The sequence below is a fragment of the Stylophora pistillata genome, chromosome 2 (genome assembly GCF_964205215.1).
Source record: "Stylophora pistillata chromosome 2, jaStyPist1.2, whole genome shotgun sequence".
NCBI classification, from domain to species: Eukaryota; Metazoa; Cnidaria; class Anthozoa; order Scleractinia; family Pocilloporidae; genus Stylophora; species Stylophora pistillata.
Window position 1 is genome coordinate 52,638,539 of NC_142520.1, and position 24,189 is coordinate 52,662,727.

General features: G+C 40.2%; 2 protein-coding genes across 2 annotated transcripts; one reads left to right on the top strand and one right to left on the bottom strand.

Moving 5' to 3' along the window:
• The first annotated feature begins 908 nt into the window (after positions 1-908).
• Positions 909-5,285, top strand: LOC148740288 (protein eyes shut homolog). Its single transcript, XM_088750654.1, has 4 exons — positions 909-1,727; positions 2,288-2,472; positions 2,921-3,218; positions 3,836-5,285. Exons 1-4 carry the CDS (start codon positions 1,161-1,163, stop codon positions 3,932-3,934), a joined length of 1,149 nt encoding a protein of 382 aa, XP_088606780.1. The 5' UTR covers positions 909-1,160; the 3' UTR covers positions 3,935-5,285.
• On the bottom strand, positions 4,892-22,450 carry LOC148740289 (uncharacterized). The gene is made up of 11 exons (XM_088750460.1): positions 21,658-22,450; positions 20,069-20,490; positions 18,439-19,141; positions 17,531-17,627; positions 16,777-17,026; positions 10,701-11,501; positions 9,160-10,393; positions 8,874-8,969; positions 6,412-6,668; positions 5,670-5,937; positions 4,892-5,384 (listed from the first exon to the last, which is right to left on the bottom strand). Exons 1-11 carry the CDS (start codon positions 22,442-22,444, stop codon positions 5,380-5,382), a joined length of 4,920 nt encoding a protein of 1,639 aa, XP_088606586.1. The 5' UTR covers positions 22,445-22,450; the 3' UTR covers positions 4,892-5,379.
• Between the last annotated feature and the right edge of the window lie 1,739 nt (positions 22,451-24,189).

A 24,189-nucleotide genomic window follows, 5' to 3' on the forward strand; every position in this document is an offset into this window, starting at 1 on the left:
GTCAATCATTTATACCGGTAGGTCAAATGTTCCTAGCCGAAGACGTTGAAGACGGGAAACAATCTGACGCTAGTGTAGATGAAACACTCTCAAGCGTTTGTCATCCAAATGCTGAAATTATTTCAATCTTGTTCCCATCTTGTAAATCTGCGGCCATGAATATTCGTGAATAAAGTTTTTAACAAACTTGTCAATGAGATAATTTTTCTTATCATCAGTTATCGCTGTGAGACTTGCTAACTTCGCAGCAGGAATCTCATGCAGACAGAGATTGAGTGATATCACATACTTAGAAGAGCTAATAAGCAAAACACAAAACCACAAATAGCTACAGCAGAGCAAAGGAAACAGAGGTAAAAATTATGAAAAGAAGATTAGGGAAAGGGTCAAAAGTCAGAGTAAAGACGAAACAAAGGTAATTGCACAGCGGACTATGAGGGGAGAAATTGTGAAGTACACAAGGCCTGCAAATCAGAGAATTGCAATGGAGGGGAGTGTATACCCAAAGAATCAAATCCTACGATTTCATTTGTCTTTGTCCTTTGGGTCGAGTGGGTGTGCAGTGTCAAACAGCTGGTAAGGTGGCTTTGTTCTCTGTGCCTAGAAACACTAAATCAGTGATTGTGCAGTAAATATTCTCCGACTGTTTTCAAGAGAGAATGATGTGAGTGCATGGATGTTCGTACACTGTAAACGTAAATAAAATATTAACAAAATCAGGACGCCAAAGGTTGTATTCTTGTAAATAACTCTTTTTTTTGTCTACGTTCTTATTATACTACGTTAAGTACAATTTACCTTTTTTCTGGCTCAATTCACCCAACATTATGCTTTTGAAAAAAAGTCTTTTTCAATTTCGTGTGTTTTTTTCAGTCATCGAAATGACCGTTCCATTGTTCACCATTGTACAAGGCTTCCCATCATACTTAGAGAACCCAGTACCAAAGGATGCAGCAGTGAACAACTTTCACGTGACCTTCCTCTTCAAACTCGACAATTCGTCAAAATCTTGGAACGATAGCCTGTTAGTATACAGCGCACAGAACTCCTTTGTAGGGAGTGCGGATGATTTCTTTGCAATTGCATTGAAAGACAATAAGGTTTTACTGCAATATAACCTTGGTAGCGGTAGTGCAAAAATCTACAGTGAACCGGTGGACATGCGCAGAGAATGGCATGTGGTAGTCGCTGGACGAGATGGGCGCCAAGGTTGGCTCTACGTTGACACCCAACCGCGTAAAGAAGGCGAGTCCCCCGCGCCCCCTATGGGACTCAACTTGTTTGAGCCACTTTACATCGGCGGTATTCCCAATACACGTCAGCTTCCTAGTACGCTGGAGTTTAAAACCGGAGGATTTCATGGCTCTATATATGACGTAGCCATTAGATTCGCCACGGGAACTTCATCCGTCAAACTCTCAACTTCGACAGGTATGGCCGACGAAGCCAACGATTTGGCGGTAGTCAAGGGAAGAAATGTCGGTAATGAAAGCTACAATGAGTGTAACACCCTCAATCCGCCATGCTTCAATGGAGGAAACTGCACCCAAGAGGGGGCGACATTTATCTGTTCCTGCCCAGCGGAATGGACCGGTCTCTACTGCGGTAATCAACGCCTGCCATGTTATGGTTACAGTCCGTGTGTCAGCGGCTCATGTCGTCCTGATGGACTGGACACCATTTCTGATTGTCCTTTGGGGAAAACAGGGCCATTGTGCAGTCAAGATTTGCGAAACTTTTTGTTAAATTTTTTTAAAAATATTTTTATTGCTTTATTTTTTTGGCGTTAGTGAAGGTTTTTCATCTAACCAACTCCAAAGACAATCTTAGTCATGTCCATATAATGTGCTTTTGTGTTTTAAATCCTTGAAAAGGCTGGAAATCCACCAACAAAACAAGACACAAATACAAACACAGCATATATGGGAGTCCTCCCCCCTTACACTCCCAGCACCCACCCCCCTCCCCCATCCCTGCTTCCACTGTGCTACAACTACCCAAATGATCCTTCTTGAAATGTGAATGAAACCTTTTGGTGGAAAATACCGAGCTGTCGCCGTTTAGCACGCTTAGGTCTCAAAGACATTAGGGCGTTGTATTTTTTCGGGAATTCTACTTGTATCACACTTTTAAGATTAATCTTTGGGAAGGATCAATTGATTGATTTTGTTAACACACCCTCCCTCCCTCGCTCAGCACTTACTGCGGTATAAATGCATCCTAACTTCACATTTCCTTAAAGTGCCTGATGTATGATACGCTCTTTTGTTTTCTTCTTATTGTAGAGATCATAATCCAAACGCCGTTATTCCAGAATTTTTCGTACATGATGTTTTCCAAGACAAACATAAGATTAACCACACAGATCAAGATCAGATTTAAACCGGAAACGCTCGATGGTATTCTATTTTATGTGTCTCACGAAGAGCAGAGCACGATTGGAGACTTTTTGTCCATTGTTCTACACAATGGGTAAGGTTTTTCTTGATCCGCCTTATTGGTGAGGACGCGAGTCACGCGCGCACAAGATACTGACAATCGCGCGTGTGCCCTCTCTCTCGCGTTTACTGGTTTCAGTTACTTGCGCATGTCTCAACTGCTTTCCTAATTTACAATCTTCCGTTATGTTCTGATTGACAACCAGTGTTCCCTCCCTCTTCCCTCTTTCTCCTATGTAAGCCTTGTAGGAAATTATTCAAGTAAAATGTAGCATTTTAACAGCACAAACGAGTTGAAAGATAAAGGCCTTAAAAAATGAGCGCGTTTTTTGCTCAGTCTTCCATTATGTTTGCAGCTTTTGTTGGGTGAAGGTCTGTTTTTGAACGACTTTCACTTTTATTTGTTGCATTACTGAAACGTCTAAATAAGATTTCCCTTCGTTATCATTTCCAATTGTTCTAGTTTATTCTTCCGCTTTCAGATATATTAAGTTGAGATATGACCTTGGCAAGGGCGTCGGCGAGGCTAGGAGTAACGTTACGGTCAGTCTTAACACGTGGTACACTGTCAAAGCCATTCGAAATGCGCGAAATGGAAGTTTGACCATCAATGATGGTAACCCTTTCTATGTCACTTCGCCTGGGTCGGCCGTGGCTCTTGACGTTCGGTCAAATTTCTACTTGGGAGGGGCTCGCAAGTTGTCAAATGTCAATCCGAGAGCAGAGGACAAGGCGGCGTCCTTTGTACAAGATTTCTCTGGCTGTATTGATCATTTAGAGGTGGGTTTAGTTTTTGATGAGCGAGAGTCTCAGTCCCAGGTGACTTAGCGGTTAGCGCTTTGGATAAGGATTCCAGGTTGATAGGCCTGGGTTCGAGATTTGACCTGTCATTGTATTATGTTCTTGGGCAAGACACTTAACTCCTTAGTGTCTCTTTCCACTCAAGAATGGGTATCAGCGAATTGTTTGGAAAACTTGACAAAATGCCGGGTGAGATGGGGAAGTGGGGGGTGGGGGTGGTTCGTGCGAGCGCGTGCGCCTGCGATACATCAGCATCCCATCTAGGGGAAGTAGGAGTACATGTTCTCCTAATCACTTTGATCGATGGAAACTGGCTTAAGTCCCGTCCAGATGAGCCCCTTGGCTCGACTGCTTGCCTTTCGTTGCTGAATACTCTCAAAGCCAAAAAGCCTATCCTCTCACAACTTATAACATTCTTTGCATGCTTTAACATCCACCACCCAATTTCTAGCTGTTTTAAATTCAAAGTTAAGACATGAATGGAAATAATCAGGAAACTGTAATAGAAGCTTAGTACGCACTTCAATCTGTACGTGTACGGTGTTTCTATCTTTCTTGAGAGATTTTTAGAAATGACTCAAAATATTCTCTTGTAGGTGAATGGAATCCTCTATTTTCAGCCGAATACTGCACCAGTGGAAGGAAGAAATATTGCTAACTGCCCCGATAGCTTCAACAACCAGCAAGCTGTTTAGACCCAAATCTTAAGGAAATGGAAATTGCAATGCCGTTGTTCAGGGAGCTGATCAAATTTTGAACGACATAATGTTTAGTGAAGTATCCAAGTTCCCTTACTTAACCGAAATCAACTGTTGTTTGATTCATAACTGGATTCTAAATCAAGGGTTGCTGTTAATCTCCAAAGAAGCGAACTTTATCTCTTCATAAGTGACAATGAAGAAGCTAGTCAAATGAAATCTTACCTTCACTTGAAGAAGCCGATGACGACGAACGAGGCACGAGGCACGAAAAAGTGTCGCATGTGTGTGAAATGGAACTGCACGCAAAGGGACACAAGAAGCTAAAAATGACCCTATGAGTGGCTCAAGGGTTTAGAGTATAGTTGAATGTAGTGAAACAATTCGTATCACATTCTGTTTGCAACTTTGTGGGTCACACAATTTTCATCAGCGCAACCACTCTACACAAAAGAAACCCTGTAATCTTGATCGGTGATGGAGTTTTCGTCAGTACCAGGATCGAAATGGAATGCTAAATTTTCTATGACACTGCGTTGAGTTAAGGTTTTCATTGTTCTGAAATCCTGTTTGTAGATAAGGTAAAACAAAGAACTTTATCATGATGACACTTGGCATCGATTTGATGCGAAAACAGCTCCTAAACTCCAGCGAAGTAACATTGTGTGGAGCGGTTACACTCACTCAGCTCAGACCAGAGTTTTAAACCCTTGAAATCTCGATTTTCTAGTTTTTTATATTTTAATCCGTAAGACACTTCAAGTCAACGCACATCTACAATCTTTCAATTATCGATTGCCTTCTTAATTACTAGGTGGAAAGACATATTACTGTAAGTGCTGTTTATTCCATGCATTGCTAGGACCATGCTGCAGTAGAACCAAAGCAACACTTTGATCGAAACCGTGATTAAATCTACTATTTTTCATTGTATAAGAATTACTTCGATTTCGCTTTTAAAATATTAATATATGAATTTATTGAATAATTAGCTACTTTACTGTGATTGTACAAAGTTTTATTTAGCTGTATATACATATATAATACGTAGCAATAAAATGTTTCGTTAGTCCATTAAAATTGAGAGGAGTCGACTACATGATTCGAGCCCCTTCAATAAAGTTCCACACTGGTGATATTGTCTTTTTTGGTTCCAAGTAGAACGTTCTTGTCTGGTAACCACGACTTTTGAAGGTGTGATGTCCTCTTACTAAAAGCTTTTTGTCGCTTGGTTTGTTTCTCTTTTTACGCCATACATTGGAAAACTATTATTATAGAACCTATGTTATCAAACCTAAGCTTCTTAAGTTCACATCTGAAAAATCAGGCCGAAGAGAGCTCTAGTTGGCCAATTTGCATCAGTAGTCTGTATGCCTATAAAGTCATTCAGCAAGGCTGGGCTCTTCATTGGCCGATCAAAGTAAATGTAAGGGGCTGCCATTTTAACCTGTAAGCACAACAATCAGAACACTGATTAAACAGCAACGGAGAATTAAAGTGTGCATGAATTGTGTTTGATTATTGAAACGGGAGCGAACGATGGAACATGACATTATTAAAAACACCAACAAAAATGATTCTGTTAAAAAAGCAAAGTATCAAATCGAACAACAACAAAAAGCGTCACTTTGTTGTCAACTCGGTATTAAAAAAGAAGATTGACGATTCTAACTAACAAAGATCACTATAAAACAAAAATTACACTTTATTGGAGTAATATAACGAGCTCTACCTTGCGCGGGTTGAAGGCTGACATAGTGCACCTCATGAATATGTCCCAGCACAAGTGCTTTGCTTTCGTCAACTGGACAATGTGGCGTAATCATTACATCATTGCTATGGGGTAGACTGCTGACCACACGAATGCACGTTTCATAGCAGTTTGCTGCGGCACACAGAATCACGTGATCACCCCAAGCTCCATCTTGTTCCATGTGTCTTAAGTAGTCAGTCCATGTTTGATATCCATGGACAAAGTGAAACAGATCTGTTCCATTCGGCTGTAAAAAAAATCAGTTCAAGAAACAAACTTAAAGAGGATTGTTGATAGGAACTTGAGCGCGCGGAGTACGAGTCATGGAGTATTATTTTTAAGAATGATACGAGACAACCTTTAACTAGCATTTATTGTAGAACAGCAACGATTCGCAAACAGCAGAAAAACAACAGGAAAGATCCATCATTAAGAGAATAACAGGAGTTCTGTTTAGTGTTATCTGATACATGTTTAAGAGAGGGCATTTTTTGAAACAAAATATTCAAATGACTAAACCCGTAAAAGTCTACTACTTCGGAGGCCACATTAAGTAACAAATGGATTCAACTGTAACCAACATCATTGTGCAGCTTCTTGAATAATAAAATTATGCCGTGAACACTGGGATATGCTCTGATGGTGTTGACCCGTTTTCACACTTAACCTTAAAAAGAACAGCAAGTGAAAAACTCTGTTCGACATACTAACATCAACTTACTAGTTTTGGGTTACTTCTGAGGTACTGAACCAAGGTTTGTCTTAATGTGCCATGTGTAATTTTGATTCCTTTAACAATTTCCAGTTGCTCTGACAAGGCATAGAACATGCAATTTCCTGATCCTTCATTGTCAGATATCGTGAAGCCCCTGTTTGATGCAATATTCCTCAGCCCCAATGATAGATCTGTTCTGCTCTTGTCTTTGCTTGCATCAAGTTGCATCTGCTGAAGTTCCTGGATGATTCGGTCAAGAGAACCTAGAAGGGACAAAAAGTTTTTTTAATCTAACAGCATGAAAGAAACGAAACAATTCCCCATCTTTACAAAGAAGTTTGGGGGTAAAAAAGGAAAAAAGGGCTTCAACCACTAAACAACCAGTGTATTGTCCCGCTACTGAGCCTGGAAATGATCAATTGTGACTTTTTATTTGCAAACGAATATACTAAAAGTAAAGAGAGAAGATACAATGAGGAAAAATTTACGACAAGGTTTACACTCTGACATATTTGCATAACTGTAAAAAGAACCCCAGCGCCGGTTGTTTAAACAAAGTTCACTGAGCCGTTTTTTGACAAAACCGCGTTCCAAACTATATTAAATTTGTGGTAGGACATTTTTTTTAATAAAAACCGCGGTTAGGGTTAGACCTCGCATAAATGAAGGATTAATCGCATTAATATATGATTGCTTCATTATTGTGTCGGAAAACGACTTCATTCTGAATAGCCCGGACAAATACACGTTTTGATAGCAACAGCATTTAATTTTGGGCTTCGTTTCGGGAAAAATCCAAGGAAACTGTGAATGAGTCGTGGACACATCGCGTTGGAATGACTTTTGAAGATAATTAATTCCAATGGGTTACTCCCTGATACAGTTGAAACTACTTGGTATTTCTTTGAACAGCTGGGGTGATGTTGGGTGAATGGTCAGAATTCACATTTTAGCTATCGGTCAGTACAAAATACAGACTGTAAACCGGGTACGAAATCCAGACTGGGTGCAAAATGCAGACTGCAGACTGTAGACTGGGTACAGAATGCAGACTGGAAATTTTGAAAACTGTTATCTCGTCTGATACGTGATAACAAATGTCATGTTACAACTTACTGAGTGTCACGCAATCGCCTCTTAGCAATCACTTTCACGATGATTTGCACTATTTTGGAATATTCTTTGCCCGTTTCCTTGCATATTTCCTTTTTTTTTAACTAAGTGGCCACTGAATTTGGTTTTTAAAAAAGCGGCCACAATCGTTCCCAAATAGAATTTCAAGCCTTCGTATTGTCTTCTTATTTTGCGCGCGAGATGTCAGTACTGAAAAAAAAAAAAAAAACATAAGACAGCTTTTGTATGTGGTACAAACTCTCCACCTTTTAAACAGATATGTGTATATTTTCATTTTGTTGACAAAAATGTGGACTTACACCAAAACTGTTCCTTCGACTTGATATATTTTTAACGTTCAGGGGTGTACACACAATGATTTTTATAAATTAATGTTTGCGTAGTTACCAAACAGATGAGAGGTAAAACCATCAGAAACTTAAACAATTGGCCAGTCACGAAAACAACGCCTCGCTTTCCCCTATAAAAATTCGCCGGTTACTCATTTTAGCGATATATGACGATGTAAATACTGACGGCTCGCAGTGAGAAGAATGAAGGCTTGAAATTGTATTTAAGAACGATTGTGGCCTGGACGCTTTGTCAAAAACAAAATATACCCGGGAACGGCGAGGAATATTCCACAATAATGCAAATGATGGCGAAAGATGATCGCGGAAAAGCAATTGCATTAAGCGTCTTCACTCACAGTTACACTTTTACTCTTTCAAAGAGCTTTGACGTCCCAGTTAGCACATGCGCTAACTGCGACGAGTATTTTAATCAAAATCGAAACTCCTTCGAAGAAAGGTCCAGTTAAATTTTAAAGTCGCAGCATTCCTTCGGAAATGTAATAGAGGTGTTCCCGTATAATTTCGGAAAGTCGTTATTATTATCGATTTGTTTACATCTGAGTGAGTGACACATTTGCAGATTCTGCCCCATTCTAATAGTCGTTTGTACGCTTCGCCTACCCACGACTAAAAAAGAACAAAAAAAAACGCCCCAAGTCTTCCTGTTTTACGCAATTTATGTTTGCTTTCTGGTGAAATGGAATAAAAACTTCAATTGACTAAAACAAAAATTACACCAAGCCATCCCCCCAGATCAGAAAGTAGAAGAAAATGAAACTAGCGTATACATATCTTTGGATCATAACCGGAGAAAGTAGAGGTACAAAAATAACATATGTCTCTTCCGCAGTGCAAAATATTATCACAAGTGCCATTTTCAAAAAGCGTAGCTGGCCTGAAGTTGAAAGAAAAGAAAAGGAGAAATATTGGATCTTCTTCAAACCTGTATGTTACTCTTTGGGGATGCCAATTGCCATGTATTATAAATATTTTGTTACTCACCTGGAGTCAGTAATGAATCAACTGTTAGTTGTTCGGTTGGCGTATCGACATCTTCGCCCTCCTGAGTTCTGAATCTTGGGTCTTGTCTTTTGAAAGCTAAAAAGATAGAAAGAAACCTTTTTTCAATATCACACCAATCAATAAGAGGATAAAACCACTGATTACTATTCAGGTTAAATATATTTTTTTATCTGTAGTGTCCCAGCTTTCCATGATGCTTTATAAGGGAATGAAAGCTGAGTCGTCCCCAAAAACACTTTTTGAAGGATATTCAAAATATTCTCACCACGAACAATGTCCCACATCTTCTCCACAAGAATGTCACACTGTTCCTCCCAGCTGAACTTCTCTTCATAGGAACTCCTCAGTTGCTGAATCTCATGGAGGCGGTCTGATCTTTCCTTCTCTCGGACACCAGCAATTGCCTTTGCCCACTCATTAGGGTCCTCAGAATCCAAAACAAATGATTTGCCTGATGGTACAGTGCACAATGCTTCACCAAATCCTGAGTTGCCACTGACAAGAATGGGAAGACCAGCAGACAAAGCTTCTAATGCTGTCAGGCCGAAACCTTCCGTTCTGGAAGGCATTATGCAAAGATCAACTTCACAAAATGTTTCTTTCAATTCCTCTTTACTCTGCACGAACTTCCTCACAGTCAGCTGCCTTTTATCAATTCCACTCTTCAGCAAATTCGCTGCAGCCTCATCCTGTTTACTGTCAGCTGCACCCACGAAGATCAGATGGTAGGATCTGTCTTTCAGTTCAACTATTGCTCTGGCAGAGATATCGTAGCCCTTCAGGCTGAAGTCCTCTGGGTCACCACGGCCAAACGTTAGAACCTTAAACTTATCCATGTCAACTGCAGCTTGTTTCACGTCAGACAACTCACTGAACGTGCTCGGCGTCAGTTGAATTATATCTTGGTGCTTCTCGCATGAGCGCAGGTACGAAGAGAAAACCTTCGTCAACTTTGGTCCAACTGCTACCACAGCATCTGCCAACTTACACAACTCCACTTCAGTTCTGTTCTTCTCATTTCCTTTAAAAATGGCCTCAGGATAGTCTTTGTACATTCCAAGTTCTTCAGGTGCAGTGTGCACTACCTGTATCCACGTGCAATGGTGCGATTCTCTAATAAATTGAGCTTGTTTACCAAGCTTTGCTCCATGACCTAGTACTATGTCAATGGCCAGATCTCTAGGTGGGGCACTCAGCCAGTCAAGGGGGTCGGCATAACCCGGGCGTCTTTGTGCCTCTCTCAAGGATACATTGTGACTCGTTGCCATTCTCCTCTCTTCTTCAGAACAGGCAGACTGTGGAGCAAGGAGAGTGACGTCCACTTGCGGATGTTTGGCCAACAGAATGGCAAGCTGTCTGTTTATGGTGGACAAGCCTCCCATTGATGAACTCCACTCACTGCCCAGGAGAGTTACCTTCAGTGCCGTGTCAGACTTCATTGGATTAACTCCAGCTGCCACACCCTGTGATTTGGCGGTGACATTTAAAGACCACGACCCCTGGGCGAAAAAGAAGAGGTCATATAAGATTCTATCACTTCTATAGCATCATGAATTTTGGGTACGCTCCTACTCATTTATAATGATAAGTTCATTGCCATGGCATGACCGAGAAGTATACCCTATGAAAATAATTTCATCTTGAAAAGAAATGTCTGACTTATCTTTGAAATTGGAGGCAAACTAACCATGATAACGTCGTGCACGCTGATTACAATCTATTCAGGATTCTCAAATGAAGAGAATTAAGGAGAGTGATAGAAAATTTGAATCAGAGAAGGAAACAAATTACAACGACTGGTAATACCTGGCTCGTTCTTTTCACGAACCACTTTTCCAGCCCACAGAAAGGACGTACTTCATCCCAAAGTTCTCTGGTACAGATAGCTGCTTGGCCTTTATTTGCATCAATGAGATGAAAGCAGTCCTCGTGTGTGCAAGCGGTTTTTATGTGGTCTGAGCATGCTCGACGTGGTTCTTCTGTCCCTTGATGGCAGTAAGGACATGCAACACACAGCCTGTACTGCAGACCTCTCAGGTATGGCAGTTCTAGTGACAAATTCTGTAGGGTGTCTTCGATAAATTTACGCACAACAGTTGCTAGTTCAGCTGTGTTCAGTCGTACAACCTGAGGACTTTGCTTCTTTTGTCTCAAGATTACCTTCACAAATCCTGTTTGACAAATGAGGACAAAATCATGAATATCTTCCCCAATGATGAAACATGCTCCATTTTGGTAAAGAGTAGGTTGATGCACAGGCCATTTCTTAGCACACCAACGAATGGATCGTGACACAAGCTGTAAGAAGAGACCATGAGGAACAAAGCCATGGACAAACAGGAGATACAACGGACAGGGATCAGTTGATGAAGGTTTCATTTCAAAGAGTTTGTCAGGTGGACGCTTCAGTTGAGCTGGTACAAAGTACTTCACATCAGTTGGGGAACCTGAGAACTTAGCGATCAAACCAAATCGCTCCATCATGTCTAAGATGTCTTCTTTGATGATTCCTTGTTCAATAAAGCTGGAGAACACATGATCAACATGTTCCATGCTGAGGATGCCACTTCCTTCAAGTTCCTGCCAGTACTTAGCATGTAGGGGATTCTATAAAATATATAAAAAAGAACAATTCTGTAGTGTCGTTACCTAATACGGTCATACGCTAGTGCCCGGATGTTAACGCACGAGGCGAGCTAGGCAAGAGAGTGTACATAGATAGTAGTGACAGCATGAATTAAAGAAACGTTCGAGTAGAGCACTCGCCTGTATTCTAAGCCACTTACCCTCCATTACATTGGCTACGAGGATTCAGATCCCAACACAGCGTATGATTCTAGACGATCTTCATACCAAAGACGCGTGAGAGACATGGCCACAGCGTTACCCGCATTTCCCGAGTTTGATGTCTCTGAAACGAGCACACAAGCTACACGATGGAAGAAATGGCTCTCGAGATTCCGCAACCTACTGGTCGCAATGAACGTGACGAATAAGCGAAGACAAAGAGCTCTTCTACTCCACTATGCCGGCGCAGCGACGAACGAAATTTTTGACACGCTCCCCAACACGACAGTGGGAGAAGATGATGATCCGCTTGAAAAAGCCGTGCAAGCCTTGACGATTTATTTCACTCCCAAACAAAACCGTGAGTACGACATTTACGTTTTTCGTCAAGCCAAGCAAGAAAGCAATGAAACCATCTCAGCATTTCACACCAGGCTGAGACAGTTGGCCGCTACTTGTGAATTTGATGATGTAGATCGTGAGATCAAAACCCAAATAGTTCAAAGCTGCAGTTCTCACAAGCTGCGTACGAAAGCACTCGAGAATCCAGCGTACACCCTGACACAACTGCTGGATGCTGGAAGGTCCATGGAACTTTCCAAAACACAAGCCGCTAACATTGAGGAGAATCAATCGGTAAACAGTTTGTCTTCACGACATGGGAATCGAAGGCGAAGGGATCGGAAATCAAACAAAGATGGCGGATGTCAAACCGAGAAGAAACCACGTGACCGGAAATCACGCAACGGTGGTCACGAAGACCGGAAATCAAGCCCAAAATGCCGCAATTGTGGTGGTAATTACCCCCATCGTGGAGGAAAAACATCCTGCCCAGCCTATCGGGCCATCTGCCGAGGCTGTGGAAAATTGAACCACTTTGAGGCCGTATGCCAATCCAAGGACAAAGGTGAATCAAGGAACACACGCCGTTCCACCTTACACAAAGTTGGTGAAGAAGAGTCGAGCGACGAAGAGGAAGTATACACCTTCTCTCTAGGCACAAAGGCATTGAAAGATCAACCCTTCTTTAAGATTAAAGTGTGTGGCACACCTGTGACAATGATGGCAGACTCTGGAGCAAGTATTAACATTCTGGATGAGAAGGAGTACCGCAGGCTACCCAACCGCCCTAACCTCGAGCCAAGCAGCATAAAGATATATGGTTACCAATCAAAGGCTCCCCTTCGTGTCCTTGGAAAATTCACCACCGCACTCGAGTCAGAAACAAAGAAGCTTAGTGACAGGTTATATGTTATAAAAGGATCTGGTGGCTCCCTGCTAAGCTGGAGGGCTTCACAAGGGCTTAACCTACTTCAAACTGTTCAGCAAATCGGAGGCCAACCGATAAGAGCGGGAACAAATGCGCCAGAAAATCTGATTAAGGAATACGATGACCTGTTCCATGGACTAGGCAAGCTCAAGAACTACCAGATAAAGCTGCACATCGACGAAAACGTACCACCTGTTGCACAACCGCACAGAAGAGTCCCTTTCCATGTGCGTAAGCAGTTAGAAGAGCAGTTACAACGCGATGAAGAGTTAGGTGTGATTGAACGTATCGAAGGCCCCACACCCTGGGTGTCTCCTATAGTGGTAGCTCCGAAGCCAAAATCTCCAGGCAAGGTACGCGTGTGCGTGGATATGCGCCAGGCGAACAAGGCGATAAGACGCGAGCGTCACGTCACACCCACTATCAAAGAGATGATTGGAGACTTGAACGGAGCTAAGGTCTTTACCAAACTAGATCTTAACCAGGGTTACAACCAGCTCGAATTGGCACCCGAGTCCCGATACATCACCACCTTTGGTACCCACATGGGCTTAATGCGCTACAAGCGTCTCAACTTTGGAATATCAAGTGCAGCTGAAATCTTCCAAAATGTGATCCGAGAGACTCTGGAAGGCATTGATGGTGCGAAAAACATCAGTGACGACATCCTGGTCTTTGGCAAGTCCCACGAAGAACATGATCAGAACCTAAGGGCTGTGTTCCAGCGTTTAAGAGAGAAAGGCCTGACCCTCAACAAGGGAAAGTGTGAGTACAGCAAGGACAAGTTGGAATTCTTTGGGTACGTGTTCTCTAAAGATGGCATAGCACCAGACCCGAAGAAAGTTGAAGAAGTGGTCAATCTTTCGACACCATCCACAGCATCAGAGGTTCGCAGCCTGCTGGGGATGACAAACTACTGTTCAAGATTCATCCCAGATTACGCCACTAAAACTGAGCCCCTGCGCAAGCTGACCCACAAGGACCAACCGTGGTGTTGGACAACAGAGCACGACCGGGCAGTTAACCAGCTGAGAGAAGCACTATCCAGCGCACCCGTCACTGCCTATTTCGATCCGGAAAAGGAAACAGAAATTTCGGTTGATGCCAGTCCAGTGGGCTTAGCTGCCATTCTCACACAAGTCGACCAGAAGACCAAAGAAAGACATGTGGTCACCTATGCAAGTCGTTCCCTTACAGCAACCGAACAGCGGTACAGCCAAACAGAACGGGAGGCCCTCGCCGTGGTTTGGGCTTGCGAACACTTACACTTGTATGTATATGGGAAGCCTATTACAGTCTACACAGACCATAAACCCCTAGTGACCATCTATGGCAATCCAAGTTCTAAGCCTCCCGCACGAATTGAAAGATGGGCACTAAGACTTCAGCCATATCAGATCACAGTCAAGTATAGTAGAGGTGAAACAAACCCGGCAGACTACTTGTCACGGCACCCAGCAAAGAATGCAGCCCAAACGACCCATCAGCAGAAAATAGCGGAGGAGTACATCAATTACCTAGCGACTACTTCGACTCCCAAAGCTCTGAAGACACAAGACATCGAAGCAGCTACTCAAGCCGATGCCACCCTCCAAGGCATAGCCGAGGCTATCGCGAAAGGCAACTGGCACCTTGTGATCAAACGCCCTGGTGTCAACCCCACCGAGTTTCGACTCCTAGAAAGAGTGAAGGACGAGCTAGCGGTGAGTGCGTCAGGCAACCTCATCCTACGTGGAACCCGCATAATTATCCCAAAGAGTTTACAGGAACACGTGGTTAACCTAGCGCATGAAGGCCATCAAGGGCTCGTAAAAACCAAGTCTCTATTGCGCGAGAAAGTCTGGTTCCCGAACATCGACAAACTGGTGGAAAGCAAAGTTAGGTCATGCAGCGCATGCCTGATCACTACTCCTGAATGCAAGAGAGAACCCCTACAGATGTCACCACTCCCAGCAGCTCCATGGAAAGAACTCAGTGTAGACTTTGCTAACCTGCCGAATCAAGAGTACCTACTTATGGTTACGGACGACTACTCCAGATACCCAGTGGTAGAGATAGTAAAATCGACCTCAGCAGCAATGGTAATACCTAAGCTAGACAAAGTGTTCTCGGAATTTGGAGTTCCAGACGTAGTCAAGTCCGACAACGGTCCCCCGTTCAACAGCAAGGAATTCGCGTCATTTGCAGACGACCTTGGCTTCAAGCATCGAAAAGTCACTCCAAAATGGGCCAGAGCAAATGGAGAAGTCGAACGATTTGTGCGCACCGTAAAGAAAGTCATCAAGACAGCGAAGTTAGAATGTAAGAACCCCAAACAGGAGCTGAACAGGCTACTAAGAAACTACCGCGCCACACCACACAGTACAACGAGAGTGGCTCCAGCAACGGCACTATTTGGAAGACCGATGAAGACGAAACTTCCCGAGTTGACAACACCCCACTCAGACCTGGAGATGCGAGAACGTGATCGGTCAGCGAAGGCTAAGATTAAGAAGCACGCAGACAACAAGCGTTATGTAAAGCCGTCAACCGTCAAAGAAGGCGACACGGTGCTTGTCAAGAGAGACGACTCTAAGAAGAAAAGTGACACGCCGTATGACCCCAGGCCGCACATCGTCGTAGGGAAGAAAGGATCCATGGTGACTGCACAAGATGATAATGGCGTTCAGGTGACAAGGAACTCTTCGTTCTTCAAGAATGTCCCTGTGGCAGCAGAAGAAAACGCTACTGCAGAGACCGGCAAGGATCCCGTTGACGGTACACCTGTTACACCTGAAGCCGCAGATGCACCGATGCAATCTGATGTCCTACCGTCGAGACGCTATCCGCTGCGTGTGCGAACGCGCCCAGTCAAATTGGACGACTATGTTTGTGGCTGAAAAGCGGACAGCACGTGAACTGTTGAAGACTTTGTTTAGAGTTGTGTTTGGACTCCTTTGAGCCTTAGAAACATTAAACACTTTTACAATCCTGTTAGGCCTTAAGGACTTTGAAATTGCTAGAAAGTCGTTTCAATTTGTTTTGTTTCCTTTTAAGTCGCATATCATGCTAGGCGGGTTTTTGTTTCAAAGAGGGGAGAGATGTAGTGTCGTTACCTAATACGGTCATACGCTAGTGCCCGGATGTTAACGCACGAGGCGAGCTAGGCAAGAGAGTGTACATAGATAGTAGTGACAGCATGAATTAAAGAAACGTTCGAGTAGAGCACTCGCCTGTATTCTAAGCCACTTACCCTCCATTACAAATTAAACATTAGGAAAGGCCACTTAATGTTATTTCAATTTTTTCCACGTACACGTACATGTACAAAAACTAAAAAAAAGTTCATTTCTTTCAATGCATCAAAATGGTCGGAAATGAAATTCCTAACGGGCAAATTAAATTTTGTATCTTAGCTGATAAGAGGTGTATACTAGTTGTTTAATCACCACCGCAGAGGCCAATTAGTGCAGGAAAAAAGAAGTATTCCCTTCTTTAAATACAATTGGCGAATCAATGCAAGTCTCTTGCAATTTATGACCTGAAAAGCTGCAAAAGGTACATGACTGAAATAATTTCTGGTCCACAATTGAAAAGATTTAAGAGTCACACTCTTAGTTTTCTGTTAGTCTTAACTGTTGAACAACATTTTCCAAGTAAGGTAGCCTTACATATCATGCACGATCCTCGCAGTAGAGAGCGCTATTTATGCAATAGCGAAAATCAGACCTGAAAAAAATCAGGCCAGTACGGGATTCGAACCATCATACGTATCTAGTGCCGCAGTTCAAAATATATGAACTTCATATATTCATTGTATCTAAGGTAGCCTTATTTATTTTCTACCTGTTTATTGAAAGGTGGTATGGTTATCAGCTGCTTAAACAGATCAATCAACCACTGAGCCTTCAGTACAACTGTACTGCGGTGCTTGATTATCATCCCCATGCCATGGTAAAAACTAATCATGGAGTCAAACTCTTTTGCAACTTCCATGAAACACTCTTTCCTTGCATAGTGCTCAAGTTGTTGCAGATTTCTGTGATAAATCTGTTTAGCCACCAAAGCTTCAATCACTTTTTCAAACAGAAACCACCTAGAAAGCAACAGAATACCTACAATGCATTATGGCATCAAATTGGGTCTTAAATTCAGTCCGACATGCATGTGTTTAAAGTCCTCAAGTGTTAATACATGTATTGCCTCGATCATACTATCTTCAACTTTCAACTACAACAGAAATGATTAATTTTTGCAACATACGAAGTCAATTCCAAGAACTGTGCCTACTTAAATATCAATCACATCTTCTTATCTTTTAGAATTATAACATTGTTGTAATCACACAAATTTAAATTTTGTTTGTCTGCACTGAAGCAACTGCTGTGCATTTGTACAATCTATAGTTTTGCAAATTTTGATGTATTCACAATTAAATCCAGTGGTGGAAGGATATTTTTTATTACTTACCTGCACATAAAATTATGCTAAATACACTGCGGACGATTTAAAATCTTTATCATGGCTGATTTGAGGGAAAAAATCGATTTTGAAGTGCATGAACTGGGGTTTTTTCGAATAAATTGTGTTTTTTACTTACCTCACTGGTATCTTCTCTCCCATATAAGGCTCTTGCTTCAACACCTTCAGGATTGTGTTCTGTAATTCATTTATACCATCTACTTTTCCTTCTTGCTCTGCAGGATATATTTAGAAAAGGAATTCAAAGCATAATACAACACAGAAACATGCGGTTACAATGAGCGTAGTATGATAGCTTAATTTCATACTTGTATAATTGCAGAGATTTTACAGCTGACAACTTAGCTAAGATGACAATCTCTTTAAATCCCCACATTTTAGCTCTTCTGTTAATTCCCTATAGTTATTCCATACTCTGAAATAATAATGGCTCCATCTGCAAAAATTAATTGGACTCTATATGATGCTGCCAGTATATTCAGAATATAGAGTAGCTGAAAGCTTAAAGCAGAGTGCAGGTTATTAAAAAAAACAACAACAACAAACAACTCTGACTTTTTTCCACTACAATCAAGTCCTAACTCATTCCACCATGGTAATATCTTTTAATCCCTCTACAACTTCCACTAGAAAAATTGTTCTGTCTCTCTATCTACTTGCAATTCAAACTCTGACTTTTTTCCACTATAATTAAGTCCTAACTCATTCCACCATAGTAATATCATTTAATCCCTCTACAACTTCCACTAGAATGTTCTGTCTCTCTATCTACTTGCCATTCAAATTATAATGAAGCACAACACACTGCCTGCTGCTGGATAACATGTAACAATGTAAGACAGATAATAATTACTACATGCTCAATGCTTGTCAACCATCTCCCAATATTGGGCTTTTGGTTACAAAAATTGCTACAAATCAAGTGTTCTTGAAATTCACCCAAAGATAAACTATTATACAATTATAAAGTCAACAATTACTGCAAGTAACCTATGGTTAAGGATACAAAATGAAATCATATCTTACCTGTTTTATCTGTTCCAATCTGCTTTCCAATCCATCCGACAATTTTTTTCATCAAATTAGGCCTCTGAGTGTTGTCGATGCAGAATAAGGGTTTGACCACATGCTTCTCACATTCCATACCAGAAATTCTCTTCTGAATTTGTTTCTTTATTACTGCAATGTTTTCAACTGGTTTGTCAGCATGTGTGCCAACAATGAACACTGGGGGGTGGAGGTAGGGCAGCTTCTGTTGTGCATCATCATCTGTGTCATCAGTTCCCAGGGCAACACTGTGTACTGTAGCCAACCATGAGAGCAAATTCTCCATGTTTGTTTCATTGTTAGGGTTTTCCAATTTCACATCATTACTCCCTTGTCTCATGCAGGGCTCAGCTGGGGCATCCAAAGGCTTGCTGAGATTGTGCACCAATATGTATAGTGCCCGCTGTGATAGGAAGATAGGATGGCTGGCATAGTACAGGTGCTGCCCTGCAAAGTCCCACATGTCCATTGTAACATAGGATTCTTCTGTGAGTAAGGCACTTTTGATGGGTTTGCCTTTGGCATACTTTAACCATTGATCAACATGCTTCACAGTATCAGAAGGTTGAGAAACATCAATCTTCACATCAGGCTCAGCTTGCATGTTTTCACCTTTACATTCAGTAGAATGCTCATTGCCATTGTTTGGCAGAATGTCTATGAAACATTCATCCTCCTCAACCTGAATGGAGAATTAAATGAAACATTATGCTTACTTAAAGTGTATATAATTATGTATTCAAAACTTGACATTGTGAACAGGCTGCTAAATTGTAAAAAATTATGATCACCTCAGTCTAGAATAATTTTAAGGGGCGAGTTTCTAAAACATTGTCGTACTGCTTTAGTGAGGGTATATAACGAGATAACTTGGTTTACCAACTGAGTTGAAGTTGTAAATTGGCTACTGTAGAGAGTTCTGAAGCTGACATCTCAAGTGTAAGAGCACTTAGACAGAGAGAAACTTAATTGCATAGAATAAGACATCGAAGAGCAAATCCTCGCACCCTGGAGATGGTCAACTCAGACCAAGAAATGTTTGTTGAGACTGAAGTTACATAAGCATTAGCATAACATACATTCATTAAAGCTCCTCTACAAGGATTTTATCGCCAAAATGTAACAAGAGTTATGAAAACATTATATCAGAGAATAAAAAATAATTACAACTAAAAATTTATATATAATTGGAGAAAAAAATCTCAAATTTCCTTTAAGTTAAGAGAAGACACCACTGGAAATGCAATTGAAGAATGGAAAATTAAATCAAAAGATGCCCCTCATTTTTGTAGTAAAAGTTTTGCACGTATGCCTTCATTCAAGATGTTTAAACAAAAATTACTTGCAGTTCTTTTTTACCTGATGTGTAAATAAAATTTAGACTCAACTAAACTTTTGTGAAAACATTCAAAAGAAACAGACTGTTTCAGACACAATTCTAAATGTAAGAAATTTAGAATTTTAATAGAGAAAACAATTTTTAAAAATAGCAAGTTGTAATCCTATTCATTCTCTTTAAAAACAATATTTCTCAAAAGGCTAATTCGGCTGCTCTCCTCCCTTCTCCTCCTTTTATAAAATTCTTAGCATTTTTATTAAACTCTCAAACCTGCTTTGACTTGAAAACATCTTCAACTTCATCTTCTAATTTCAGTTCTCCTTCTTCGGTTGTCTCTTCCTTTAAAAATTGAGAAATATCTGCTCCAATCATTCTGCCGACCACAATCTTTGATACATCTTTTGAACATTCAACCAGGCCTGTTTTACTCTCCCTGGTCAACTGCCAGTTCTTGACAGCTTGGTCAACATCAATTTCACATTTCGAAGGATCCACTTCTATCCCCTCAGTACTCTGCTCTTTAGGGTCAAATGGAAGGCCTAAAAGACTCTTCTTCAGACTGGTTTTACCGGCGCGCTCCTGACCAACCAGTATAACACGACCTCGGGAAACTTGTACATATCCTTCTTTTAAAGCCTCTTTATAAGCCAACTGTGCTGCTGGTCCTTGCACTCTTTGTCTATCCACAAGGTCTAATTAAAAAGGTCATCATGATTGAGCCAAAGGAAAAAGGCTAATCAGAGGAAGTTGTAATTATTATAATAACCCTAAAGGAAAATCAATTTCTGTTTTTATAAGTTTCAAACACTATCTGAAAAAGGCCTGATAAGTCAATTTAATTACATGTCGTTCATGCATAAAGTTGGAAACTATGCTACTATATACATGTAAAAATCTTTGCATCGGTGAGTTAGGTAATCACATACACAATGACTATTATAAACTGACTCAATGAAATGAAACATTAAGAATAAATTGATTACAATGTGACTGATCAAACTAAACAAAGGCAATAATTGATGTCAATTCTGCCAAATGGTGTTTGGAAAACAGAAAGAAAAATCACATATTCCCAAAACGTAGCAATTGCTAGATTCTAAAATATTACAAGGGCAGCATAAATTATGGTGTAACAATTATCAGAATTACTCCTGACCAGTTAAGACAAAAGTTTTATTCCCAATAGCCGAAACTCTCATTTTAAAATCATATTAGTCCATAAATTCTGTATGATAAGCTAAATGCTGTTACTTTCTTAATAACTTCCAATAAAATAAAGCAAAAATTATGGAGTTACAACTTACAGTACTATATATTCCTGGATGAGAAATGATTTGTAATAAACTTAATTCTTCCCTTTAAAATTAAAATCAAATAAACAGAAAGCAAAAATTATAACAGCAATTCCTACAACTGTGAAATAATTTGCAATAAACTTCTTAAATTCCAATCAATTAGAAAGCAAGAATTACAACTTACAATAATCCCTTACCGTAAAATGATATGTAATAAACTTAATCCCTCCTCAATTCCCTATCAAAGTATAGTACACTGTAGTTCAACTTAACTTTCAATGTCAGCCAAGTCGTTAAAATAAACCTTTCAAAATATAACTAAAACTTCCAGTACAAATGTCATGTATTTCTAAAATAAAAGGCAACCTTTGTTCGATCATACAGTATAACTGTGACAGCATTTACTTCATTATTCTTCTCAGGATTTATTATAAAACTATTGTCAGCTGCCTGTAATTATCAGTAACAAGCAGCATAACCACTTGCAAGTCAACCATTAGAACCAATTTAGTAAATAATGCACATGTCACAACATTAATGTGAAGAGGAATTTCCTTTACTCACCTGGGACATCTGATGATACAATGTAAATTTTATCCTTTAGCTCCATAACACTTCTCACTCCTTCAACTGTAAAAGGATTCCCTCTCACATCCAAATATTTGAGTTTCTTCAGCTGTTTTATAGCTGGATTCAACACAGTCAACTGGTTGTCACTCAGCTGCAGTTCCTCCAGCTCCACCATCTCCCCAATACCATCAGGGATGGTGGTTAGCTTGTTATGTGAGATGACCAGCACTTTGAGTTTCTTTAGCTGTTTTATAGCTGGACTCAACACAGTCAACTGGTTGTAAATCAGCCACAGTTCCTCCAGCTCCACCATCTCCCAAATAGCATCAGGGATGGTGGTTGGTTTTTTAAGTGAGATGTCCAGCAGTCTGAGTTTCTTCAGCTGTTTTATAGCTGGACTCAACACAGTCAACCGGTTGCCACTCAGCACCAGTTCCTTCAGCTCCACCATCTCCCCAATAGCATCAGGGATGGTGGTTACATTGTTAATTGACATGTTCAGCAGTCTGAGTTTTTTCAGCTGAGTCAAACTTGTAGGGAATATGGACAGCCGGTTTAGACTCACATCAAGTGTCGTAAGATTCTTTAGTTTTCCAAGATTTTCAGGTATTGTTGTAAGTTTATTTTGTGACAGGTTAAGTTCTTCCAACTCAGTCAATTCAAACAAAGCTGCAGGCAATTCATGCAAACTTTGCCCACTGAGATTTAAACTTGTTCCTCCCAAAGATGTTAACATCTTTCTTCTTAACTCTTCTTTACAAAGAAATTCCATTTCATTCATGGGAAACTGTCAGAACAAAAATAAAAGCTGTCATTAAAGGTGAGTAACTTAAACTAACTCGCTTTGACATTATAACCATTGAACCAAAAATGGAAAAAATGAGGTTTATAATTTAACTTCTACTAAACCAAACTAATGAGTTATATTTTATTCCTCTAAGTACAATCTTTGGAAGCCATCCACCCTTCAGTGTTCTTTTAAACACTCTGAGTAAACACTGCTTATTTGTCAAAAGCTCTAGTTATTTATTATCATGTCAGGCATTTTGACTTTAGTCTCAATGTATAATTTTTTTTGTCAAAAATAAACAACTGCATGCATTATACATGTTAACAACAGGGCTATTATGAACAAGAAAATACTTGAATTTTAAAACAGAGTTCTCGTGACTCTTTAAAAACAACATGAAGATTACTTTTATTGTATTTAAGGGCTAATATCTAACAGGAAAGAAATCATTAGTGCAAATCTATGGTTGGTTATGTTTGGATGTGATAACGTTAAACAGTTGTAATATAAACCAAAACATGAATGATTTCCAAGCTGAAAATATTCAAACCATGCAAGTAGCTATTTCCGAACCTGTTATTTCATTTTATCCTCTGTAAGTTGTTTTCATTTGCAATTGACACAGAAAATTACTCAGAAGATGATCCTGATTCTTTAACAGAAACTGATTTCATAAGTCCTTCTCTCTGACATAATTCGTTGTTTGGAATACCAAAAAACCAGAATGAGAGCCTTTTTGTGTTTAATTTTTTTTTTGTTTTTTAATTCTTTTTTTTTTCTTTTTTGAAGAGTTTGTGACCCAGCATGATGCTTTTGAGACAACAATTTTCAATTTGATACATCTTGCATAAGATCTAGGTCAGCCAAAGTTGATGTACACATTATGCCATGTAATGATGTGGTTGATGCAATAAACAATTTAATTACAAAGAGTAAAGAAAACCGATAATAATTTTTTGTTTATGTTTAATTTATAACTAAGAAGGGAACCAGCTCCACAAAGGAACATGATGAACTTGCTTGGAAGCCTCTCAGCATCAGGAGAGAACTACATACATTACACTAATTTTACAAAATAGTCAAGAATCTTGCTCCACATTATTCAAATGAGCTATTGCCTAAACTGTCAAGTGGATAAAAATATTTTTGTCTTAAATCAAGAGAAAACTTCACTCAATTTCCTTGTAGAAAATTCTACATTTCATAAGTCTTTTTTCTCTATCCATTATCACTGGCTAGAATTGTATGGACCTAGTTGTCCCAAACTCCACTTGTGAATTACCGAAGCAGAAAGCGAGCAAGTATCAAATACTAAGTGACATTATAACGGCATGAAGATCATATAATCATGCCAACACTTGGTTACTTTAAAGACCTTGGCGGTTGCGAATACATTTCTAACTTGTATCTGATAAAATTAAATGAAGTACAATCCGGGAAATCAAGCGAAAATTTTGTTATCAGTTTAAACGCTCTCATTACTTGTTGTGAATACTAATCGACGCACAACAACTACAAGACAGATAAAATAATGATTAGACATAATTGACGTCAACACGATCAGAGACAGTTTCTCCCGTGCATTCCAGTTCCAATATTGTCCCGTTAAAAACGCTATCATAACTTAAAATCACTGTTTTCCTCTTGCTGTTGCTTGGAGTTTCTACTTCAACTCGTCTGTTACAGAACATCGACTGATTCCTGCAAGATCGTATGACGAAAGTGCTCTGCAACTG

Excerpts from the sequence above, each read along its gene's own strand:
- LOC148740288 (XM_088750654.1), top strand. The coding sequence starts at position 1,161 with ATGCGCAGAGAATGGCATGTGGTAGTCGCTGGACGAGATGGGCGCCAA. Across the intron at positions 2,473-2,920 it reads TCCATTGTTCTACACAATGG|ATATATTAAGTTGAGATATG; the intron begins GTAAGGTTTTTC and ends TTCCGCTTTCAG. Across the intron at positions 3,219-3,835 it reads GCTGTATTGATCATTTAGAG|GTGAATGGAATCCTCTATTT; the intron begins GTGGGTTTAGTT and ends ATTCTCTTGTAG.
- LOC148740289 (XM_088750460.1), bottom strand. The coding sequence starts at position 22,444 with ATGAATGAAATGGAATTTCTTTGTAAAGAAGAGTTAAGAAGAAAGATG. Across the intron at positions 17,027-17,530 it reads GGAGAGAAGATACCAGTGAG|GTGGTTTCTGTTTGAAAAAG; the intron begins GTAAGTAAAAAA and ends GTTGCTTTCTAG. Across the intron at positions 5,938-6,411 it reads TCAGAAGTAACCCAAAACTA|CCGAATGGAACAGATCTGTT; the intron begins GTAAGTTGATGT and ends TTTTTTTTACAG.